At 45.7% G+C, this 10,371-nt stretch overlaps 1 protein-coding gene across 1 annotated transcript; it reads right to left on the minus strand.

Moving 5' to 3' along the window:
* Positions 1-874: 874 nt before the first annotated feature.
* ADAMTS1 (ADAM metallopeptidase with thrombospondin type 1 motif 1) lies at positions 875-9,974 on the minus strand. Its single transcript, XM_003263810.3, has 9 exons — positions 8,793-9,974; positions 6,901-7,247; positions 6,418-6,550; positions 5,582-5,749; positions 4,860-5,146; positions 4,459-4,645; positions 4,171-4,346; positions 3,023-3,198; positions 875-2,862 (listed from the first exon to the last, which is right to left on the minus strand). The coding sequence occupies exons 1-9, from the start codon at positions 9,520-9,522 to the stop codon at positions 2,163-2,165; spliced, it is 2,904 nt and encodes a 967-aa protein (XP_003263858.1). The 5' UTR covers positions 9,523-9,974; the 3' UTR covers positions 875-2,162.
* Positions 9,975-10,371: the final 397 nt, after the last annotated feature.

The raw sequence follows: 10,371 nt of genomic DNA on the forward strand, positions 1-10,371 counted from the left end.
CATAATCTGAGTCTTCTAGTAAATACTATTTCCTGGGAGAAGTGTAGTTACTTTGGAAGGAATCTGAACTTTTAGTTATTGATATACCACTTAGTATTTAAAAGACAGTGATTTACAAAAAGACTACGCAGAAAGCTGTGGGCTTTCCAAGTTTTCTCCAAAACCCCTCAGGTATTCCTGATGAGCAAGTGAAGCATTTAGAGGGTTTAACTCACTATGTATGTCTAACCTAAATGTAATTTATGAGTCATTGTTTTCTACTTAATAGCTAAATACTTTCACATATTTTTACTTATGGGATATAATTGAGGAACAGATACAAATTCAAAAAGCATCCAGAACCGAAAGCTCTTTCCATTTAATTTATGGTATATACCAGGGTTGGCAAACTGAATCTACAGAAGAAATCTGACCTATTATTTGTTTTTGCAAATAGTTTGATTAGAACACAGCCATGTCCATTCACTTACTCCTTCTTTATGGCTACTTTTGTGCTACAACAGCACAGTTGAGCAGTTGTGACCTAGATGGTATTGACAGGATAGTTATTGACGGGATTGACAAAGTTGCGACTATTTACCATTTGGCTTTTTAAAAAAGAAGTTTGCCAACCACTGGTGTATGTTATTAGATACATTCGTAACAAATGACATCATAAATTTCTTTCTTTTTAGCAATCAGATATACCAAGGATACAAGAAATATATTTCACTAGAAAAACATCTTCTGTTCGGCCATCTTGCTTCACCTTCCTCTCGAACAAAATCTTATTGCCAAATAATTTAAGAAGATAATTCGGTCTTCAGATTCAATATTTGTGCCTCAGGTTTGCTTCCCAGGAATTAATTCCCACTTCAAAAAACAGACACACATATTCCAAAAGTGTTCTTTTATTTCTAGTAACATATATTGTATAAATACTCTATTTTATATGCACTTTCACAAAAGCGAGATAATTTAAAAGTTTTTTTCATTAGAAATAAATGTATAAAAATAAATATGTTATTACAGGCATTTATTACTAACTATAGTCCTTCTTGGAAGGAACACCCAAACCAATACTTATAAAGTACATGTAATTTATAGTAACATATTTTACTATATACATATGGAAAAAATCATATTCTCACAGAAGAGCTGAACAGACATTCACCAGGATACGACTGTTGGACCAGCTGCCGGAGATGGACCTGCTACCCCTCAGCAGCTTCCCCACCACAAGACAAGTGATCTTAATGTCCCCAAACCTGTGGGACCCTGTCCTACACACCTCATTTTTGTTCCGGCATTTCATCCTCCTTGTGTGATTGTACTGATTTTCATGAGACACAAGTTATTTCTTTACATCCATATTCCCAAAGCAGGGTTCCATGGTAGGAAAGAAAGGAAGTTGCAGGTACTAAGCTCATTGTGTCTCCTCTAGTTTTTATCAGCACCTAATGCTTCACTGCCTTTTTTTTCCATTGTAGACTTTAATGCACTTGAATGAATACATGGAGTTGTTTTTTCCTCAAAATGAATTACACAAATAAAGACTGAGATGGTCCAAAAAAGGAAAGAGGAAGCCATTTGAGTCATGTCACGTTGCTGAGCCTCTCTCATGTTGAACAATCTGAAGTTTTAATTCTTGGTAGAAATAATGTATAAACATTCTCTGAAACCATAGCAGCCATAAACAGTGCTGGTCAAAGATCCTATTTGTACTCCTTTCTCCCCCCGTTGTTAGTGAGGTAAAGTAAAACAGGTCTTAGTAAAATCTCACCTTTCTCCTACTTTTCATTTCCCAACCCCCGTGATACAAAGTATTTGATAAGTACCAGGAAACAGGGGTTGTAATAGTTCTAACTTTTTTTGACAATTGCTTTTTTTTAAACTTGTAATAGATGTAACAAAAGAAGTAATAATAATAATGCCCCGGGCTTTATTAGGCTATATCACTGCTCAGAGGTTAATAATCCTCACTAACTATCCTATCAAATTTGCAACTGGCAGTTTACTCTGATGATTCAACTCCTTTTCTATCTACCCCCATAATCCCACCTTACTGATACACCTCACTGGTTACCGGCAAGATACGCTGGATCCCTCCAGCCTTCTTGCTTTCCCTGCACCAGCCCTTCCTCACTTTGCCTTGCCCTCAAAGCTAACACCACTTAAACCACTTAACTGCATTCTGCCATTGTGCAAAAGTCTATGAAATGTTTAGGTTTCTTTAAAGGATCACAGCTCTCATGAGATAACACCCCTCCATCATGGGACAGACACTTCAAGCTTCTTTTTTTGTAACCCTTCCCACAGGTCTTAGAACATGATGACCACTCCCCCAGCTGCCACTGGGGGCAGGGATGGTCTGCACAAGGTCTGGTACTGGCTGGCTTCACTTCCTTTGCACACTCGGAAGCAGGCTGTCCATTAATGTCTCGGCATTCTACCAGTCTTCTCTGCCAACCCAATTCACATGACTTAGAACATTCGCCCCACTCTTCAATGACCCATGCTGAGAAAGTGGGGATAGCATTGAAAGATTCCTTCTTCTTCTTTACGAAGTAGGTGTATTTAATTTTAGGTCGAAGGGCATTGCCCACAGTAAGAACCTGGATGGTCAAGGGCTCTTTGAGAGGGCTAAAGCTGCGAATTCTTTCCAATGCCGCAGAGGAGCCGCTGTACCTCAAGACAACCCCTTTGTACATAATGTCTTGCTCTAAGGTGGACAAAGTGTAGTCACCATTAAGAATATATGTGCCATCAGCAGCTTTGATGGCAAGAAAGCTGCCATTGTTCCTGGATCCCCTCTGGTTCCGCTGTTTCACTTCGATGTTGGTGGCTCCAGTTGGAATTGTGATGATATCATGATATCCAGGTCTGCAGGTGACAAAAACAGGCATAAATCTCTGATTCATTGGCTAATTAGATTATTTAGCTTAAAAACACATTAATCTTTTATGAGACATATTTTTTTCCCAGACCTGTTGAAAGGCCCATTTAAATTATAAGGTCTGCAAATAGGTGTTTTAAAACTTACTTTGCACTAGTAACTGATCCTGATATTTTCTTACAAGTAGATCCATTTCCCCCACAAACACCACATTTATCAAACTTCTTTTTGGAGTCTATGATGCGATCACAACCAGCTTTTACACACTGTCCTTGCACACAGACAGAGGTGGAATCTGGGCTACAGGGAGTACCATCTACAACCTGAAAAAAGGACACATATCTAGTGTTACATACAAGCAAAGAAAGGAGATGCTGCAATGATAAGTGGAAACATTTTCTCTCTACTTTCCTGACCATGCTAATTAAAAACAGTACCCTCTACATATTACGCATTTCATGCATTTACCCTTCACTTTGGCATGTTTTTCAGTACTACGTATAGACATCTGAAGAAATTAGAGATTTTTAAAAATTATTTATCTATTGACCTATCCCTCCTCCAGCTAAGGTCAATGCAAGTAGAGCCCTTTGTCACTTTGTTTACTGCTGTATCTTCAGAGCCTAGAATAATTAGTATCTAGCAAGAGTAAGTGCTTCATAAATCACTTGCTGAATATTGAATCTGCAACTTGGGAATATTTTCATAGCCTATGGTGCTAATGACACACGATCATCTCAATCACATTAAATTCCATTTTCTGTCTCAGATCCAGATGTATTCCCTTAGCAAAACAGCAAAAGAAATGATGCTTTTCCCAGTTCAATATGTGTTTTCAAACATAAAAATTATCAATACTCAGACTTCCATTTCAATTATTCTGTTTGCACCTGCTACTGCTAGTTACCCAGTAACAAGTATTTTGGACCATGCATAAGCTATTTTCCAAAACTACTGGTTACTGTGTGAACATATAATGTATCTAACTATGAGCTGTACGTGAAGCCTTGTCCCACAGAGGAGAACTTGATTGTCCAAAAAGCTTTTCTTTGTATATAGAAGAATAATAGCGAGCAATTGCAAGCATCTGAAGTGTTAGATTTAAGCTTCATTCATAACTGAAAACACTAAACTCAAAGCAGGCAGTTGCCAATTTATGTAAAAGAAAAGGAGTTCAAATTTGAAATTGAAGATATGTTAATATGGAAAGCAAAGAAAGTATATCAAAAATTGCTTGAAAAGGTAGCAAGCTTAGGCCTTGGTTTTTAGGTAAAAATAAGGTAAAAACTAACTACCTTGGGCTGCAAAACGAAGAAGTAGCCAATGCCTTTGGCTTGGCAGATGAGCTTGCACCTGTCCTTTGGTGAGACGCCAGCGTACTTGGGAATCCATTCCACCGCAGGCCCACTCCCAAAGGAAGCTTTTGAAAACTCGTTGTGTGCCTCACATTGTTCCTCTCTAAAGGTTTTTCCTGGAAAGAGAATAATATGATAACGTTATCAGTTTCCAATCTTGAGCCACCTGTTTGTGGGTACATCTTTTTTTTATCCCGTTTCTTAAAATCACAGTTGATTGCTCCTCACCATTATTGTCTGGACAGTCCTCAAGGTTACAGGATCTGTAGCGCACTCGTTTGCCTTCACAGTACTTCCCTCCATTCTTTGGGACTGGGTTGTCACATTCCCTCATCGTGTACTGGACTCCTCCACCGCACGTTCTTGAACAGTCTCCCCAAGGTCCCCACATCCCCCAGCTTCCATGAAAAGGAGTCTAAATGGAGATACAAATCATCAGCATTAGAATTCTCTAAAGAGAACTTTTAGGGTACCAAAGAAAACCACATGGAACAAAGAATCAATTCTAAAAATAAGCTATCTCGCATTCCTGCTAGAGGACACAGATGGGGATGTTTAACTTGGTATCAAATCTTTTATCATCACTTTGTTCTTTTCAATTCTGAATGTGTTTCAGTAGAAAAACTCACATCAAAATGCTTTCTGTCGGTTTTGTTCACACACTTGCCGTTGATACACCATTTCCCTTCTCCACAGCTGGTGCCATCTGCCCATGGGAAGTGTTTGGTTTGGCACACCAGCACCCCGCCAGAGGTGCCGGTACACCACAAGGTGCTGCATGTGCTGGCTGCATCAGGGCAGTGTTTGGAGTCCTCCCCAAATGTAAACTGGCACTGCCGGTTGGCATCGTATGAGGTGCCAGGGAGATCGCCTGGGAGCTGTATGGGATTCTGAGGCTTGTCCATCAAACATTCCCCTGCAAAGGAAATGCCAACCAATATTAATACAGAGTTAGTGAGGGCATGAAGGGGTAGATCCCATTTCAGAAAATATTTATCATATGAGAAAATAGACAGCAAAGTGATTTGAAAACTGTAAAGCTGGGGGAGAGAAATGCTAAAGAGATTTAGATTACTATTAAGATCTTATCCTCAATGGGGTGCTTCTATATTAACAATGACAGGAAGTTATTGATCTGCTAACAATGTGAATGAATGGGCTTTGGGAGCTACTCAACCAGAAGCACTATTTTTTATTTGGAATTAAGATCTCAACAGTTAGGATCTTGACAGAGGAAAAGTAATTTTGACGTGGGGAAAATAAAAAGAACAAAAAGGAAAGAGTTCATTTAACTAAACTTTATGCATGAAAGGTTGGATGCCATCTAGAGAGAGTAGCTGGAACATCTCACCATGACCATTATCCAGAAATGATGTAATCATGTAGGCACTGCAAGGAGACCAAGGCTGGCTGTGGTCCAGGTTGGAAAGCATTGATGCCATCATGTGGGAATCCTGGTTCACACCATTAAGGCTGGTACACTGCTTTGCATCATCATGTGGCATGTTAAACACATGGCCTAGGAAGCAATCCAAAACTCACATTAAAATATGGATCATGGCTGGGTGCGGTGGCTCACACCTGTAATTCCAGAAGCCAAGGCAGGTGGATCACTTGAGGTCAGGAGTTCGAGACCAGCATGGCCAACATAGCGAAACCCCGTCTCTACTAAAAATACAAAAATTAGCCGGGTGTGGTGGCATGCACCTGTAATCCCAGCTACTGGGCATGCTGAGGTAGCAGAATCGCTCGAACCCAGGAGGCAGAGGTTGTAGTGAGCCGAGATCGTGCCACTCCACTCCAGCCTGGGAGACAGAGTGAGACTCCATCTCAAAAAAAATAATAATAATAAATAAAATATGGATGATACGCAGCAGGTTTTTTTCCCAACAAGGATTCATTCATTTGTCCCAAAATAATATTTCTAGAGAAATATATTTAGGAGATCGGCTATTTTGCAGACCATGTCTACTTTTCACAGGGTGTAAACAAACATACACATTTCCAAATGTCCAGAGCTACTACTATCTTATTTTTTACTTTAATAAAAATGACCATGTTTGAAATAGTTTCTAAGATGCACTAGGACCTAAAATAGCAATATAACCTACAGACTTTCCTTCTTATATTGTTTTACCAGTTTACGTTTCTGAATTGGGCTTAACTCCTGCTTTGAAGCAGACTTACCTAATTCATGGGCTGTGGTGAAGGCTGCTTGTAAACCATCATCTTCTATGACGGAGCAGCTTCTGCTCGGATCACACACAGTTCCAACATCAGCCATCCCAAGAGTATCACATGTCTGGGACCCACACAAGTCCTACAAAAAGCAAAGGTAAATCATTATTAATAAGGGGAGCATGACCCTTGGGATCTAACTTTTTTGGCAGGGTGTGCCTTCACATATGCTTTGGAGCATCTACATTCATTATTGTTGACATAAGCAGACTTCATGTGACTTTAATCAAGCTTTTTTCCTAATGCTTTTAAAATGGAACTGTGAAACTTGAGATATTGAAATTACAGTAGAAATGAGTAAGATAAACCATGCTAGCCAATTAAAAAAGGTTAACTGCAAAAACACTGGTGAAATGCCTTGTATATATCTTTTTGGTACAATGTAGACCTACTAAGAGGACAGTCTCACAGCTGGTACCATCTTCCTCTTACCTGTCTGGTGAAAAGAATTGCTGTGTCATAGTGCTCTGCATCCCGGTCACTGGGTGGGTTGTGCTGCTTCTGCCAGTTGCAAAAGTTCCGCAGAGTGAGGGCAGCATTGGAGGTCACTTCTGGCCCCTTCTGTTCATCGTGGATGACCAAGATCTTCACCACCACCAGGCTAACTGAATTACGAATGCTGGGGTGTTTGTACAATCTGGCTGCCACCGAAAACAACGTGAGAAGGTAATGCTTTAGACCACTGCCGTGGAATTCTGCCATCGACTGGTCTGCCACAAGCATGGTTTCCACATAGCGGTGACTGGAGACAAATCGCTTCTTTCTGATGCTTCCAGTTCCTGTAAAGAAAAAAAAGAAAGTTTGCTTATGGTCAGGCTGTCCAAGAATAGTTACCTTCCTAGCATATATTAGGAAAGCCTAACCAGTCAAAGCAAACAAAGCAAAAAATATACCCACAACAACAATAACAAAAATATTTGCATATCTTCACTCGAAGTGTTATTTTTAAAGTTCTCTCCTCTCCTTTAAATAAAAAGACCACGCGCTCCTTTGCATGGTCAAGCTCTTTCTGTGTGTGAGCAGGATTTCTTCTGTTCTCTTTGAAATCCTGCAGTCTGAACAAGGCAGTTTCGCACATCGTCCTACCCAATTGTAGTAAAATCTTGGAGCAAGGGGTGGCAGGCAGAGGCCCTGAGTCACTCTTTCACAGGCGAGGGCTCAAATCCTGAATGAGATCATCAGGCTCCACGTGGAAGGCCTCGGGTAGGGCCTGGGCTGCTGCCAAGGGGCCGGGCCTTAAGGAATCTCAGACTGCACAGCTCTGCTGTCTCATTCCAGGGGTCCCTGGGGTGCTCCGCTCTTGCCAATTCCGGGCACAAGGACCACCCACTCTGCCCAGCAGCCTATGGCCCCACTCCCACTGCCCCAGGGAAATAAGTTCCAGCTTGCAGGCGTGATTGATTATTTGGAACAGAGCCTTCCACTCCGGACTGAGACCCAACCCCTGCGGAAAGTCCTGAACTGGGCTGCGACCACTTTGCTCCCAGGAGCAGAGGAGCAGGGGAAAAGGGGAGAATTCTTTAAAAAATGACACTTGAGAGAGTTAAAGAAGGAAAAAGGCACCAAAGTGATAAAACAAAAAGAACTGGAGAATAAGCACTGCAACAAGAGAGAAGGCGTAGCAGGAAGGACCGGCAGTGACTTTCAACAGTGCCTGAAAGCAGAATTATGGCCGCGAGAGGGAGTGCAAACTGGGAGGCGGGGCAAGCCCGGGAAAGACCTCCCAAGCAGGTTCTGCGAAGGGGCCCCACCGCCTTCAGCCCGCCCGGGTCAGCCTTATAAGGGGGAAAAGGGACAGAAGCCTGCAGAACAGAGATCCTAGCGTAGCTGCCCAGGGTACCTTCCTAGGTCACCATTGCTCCTCTGCCCTCTCCACATCCGCCCTCCAGTGAGCGCAGGATGCACCCACAGGCGGCGGTTACAAAACTCGGCGCAACGTTGCAACCCGCACAAAAAGCGCACACAAAATCGTTAAAAAGAAATACACAGACTGGAAAGAACTCGCACAAGCTCCAACTCACTAAAGGTGGAAGGAGTCAGGTTACAAACTCTCCCTCCCCGGCCTAAATGCTTTGCTTTAGTTTGCAGAAAATCGTTTGTCAGTTTTTTTTCTTGGTTATTCATTATTTGGGCAAATGGAAGTATGTTTTCTAGCTGAGTTCACCAATCCAAACCTCAAACCACATTCCTCCACTCCAGGCCTCCGTTCTGTCCGCGGACTTATGCTCCTGCCTGCCAGCAGGAGTCTACCCTGAAGTCGCGTGGGATAGAGAAAGTGAGGAGAGGAGGATGAATGGACAGACAAACGACAGCAATTCTTCTACCTGCGGGTTGTCCTACGCGTTGCAGTGCCGGGTCCTGGGGCAACCACTGAGCTCCTTCGTCCTCGCCCTCAGTCCCTTCGTCCTCGTCTTCGGTCTCCGCTTTCCCAGTCGGCCGGGGCTCGTCGTCCACGACCCCGCACGTGCCGCCGCCGTCGCCCTGCCGATTCCGCCGCAGGAGGTGGAACTCTAGTGGTGCCGGCGGCTTCTCCCCTGGGGCGGCGGTGGCGAGGCGCTCGCTGGCGGCGGGCAGCGGCTGGATGAAATACGCCTCGCCCCGCAGGTAGAAGGCGCCGCGCACGCCCTCGCAGAGGCTGAGGGCGGCAGCTGAGCTGGGATCGCCATTCACCGTGCCGGAGTAGAAGCAGTGCGCCAGGTCGGGTTCCGGAAGCGGCGTCTCGGACCCGGATTTGCGCCCCACGTTCTGGAGCGTGAAGCCTGGCGCCAAAAAGCTGCTGTCGGGCCGCAGCTCCAGATCCAGCTGCTGGTCAAAGGCATGCAGGCGGAGGCGCGTGGTCCCGTGTCCCGGGGCGCGCTCCAGCTCCGGCACCACCAGCTCCTCGTCCTCCTCCGAGGGGCGCCCGAGTGCGTCCGACACCGCCAGTAACGCCGCGGCGAGCAGCAGCAGCGTGGGCACGGGCCCAAGGCTCCGAGACCCCGGAGCCCGCTCCGCGTTCCCCATGTCGCTGCCCAGCTTGCGCCTTCCGAACCCCTCGGGTACAGCTCGCTGCATTGGAGCCCAGGAGACACCGCTCGCAGCAGCGCACGGAGCGAGGGAGCTTTAGTTCGGGTCGGGAGAGCAAAGCCTCGCTGGCCTGCTCTGGGTTGTTAAAATTAACAATTTCTATTATTCGTTGGAAGGGCGCGCAGAGCCGGCTACAGCCGAAGCTCCCGGAGTCACTAAGAGGAGGCGCTGCCTTTCTGCCTGGCGCGCGGGAAGTTTTTCTTCCAGCGCAAAGTTGGAGACACTGAGAGGCAGGCGCAGGCAGAGTGGCTCTGCGGGGACAAGAAGCGCTCTGGGGCGCCTCTGGGGCTGAGGCAATGCGGAGATTGGTGCCTGGCGCCCCTCTTCGGCCTTCGCCTTGGCTGCGGTGTTGCTCACTCTGCGCAGGGCTCTCCCCTCTCCGTCCCGTAGCGCACCCTGGCTTTGCAATAGCCCCTTGCTCGGAGCCGCTTTCCAGCGAGTGCAAGAACCGGGCAGCCGAGCGGTCCTTTTATAGTGGACCAGCGAAACCCCCCCCCCCACCCCACTCCTCCCCTTTGGCCCTTTTCCATCCCAAAGACACCGCCCCCGGCTCCGTTGGTGCTAAACCGCGCTCCGCGCTGCGGGCTCGGGAGGGGGAGGGGGCAGCCTCAGCGCTGGCTCCACGCCACTGCTCGTCAATCTAGGGGCGGAAGGGGCGCTGTGACCAGCACTTTGTACTGCTGGGGCCGCTCCAGGGAGAAGACTCTCCCTTCCACCGCTTTTCTCCCTCGCCGGTTTCCTGGACCACCCTTCCTCCCCACTGCCCGGTTGCGGTAACTCAGTTACCGCGCTGGGCTGCGGTTCCCAGGAGGGAGGGTTCGGGTGGAGAACGGAGTC

Source organism: Nomascus leucogenys, chromosome 25 (assembly GCF_006542625.1).
Source record: "Nomascus leucogenys isolate Asia chromosome 25, Asia_NLE_v1, whole genome shotgun sequence".
Taxonomy (NCBI): Eukaryota; Metazoa; Chordata; class Mammalia; order Primates; family Hylobatidae; genus Nomascus; species Nomascus leucogenys.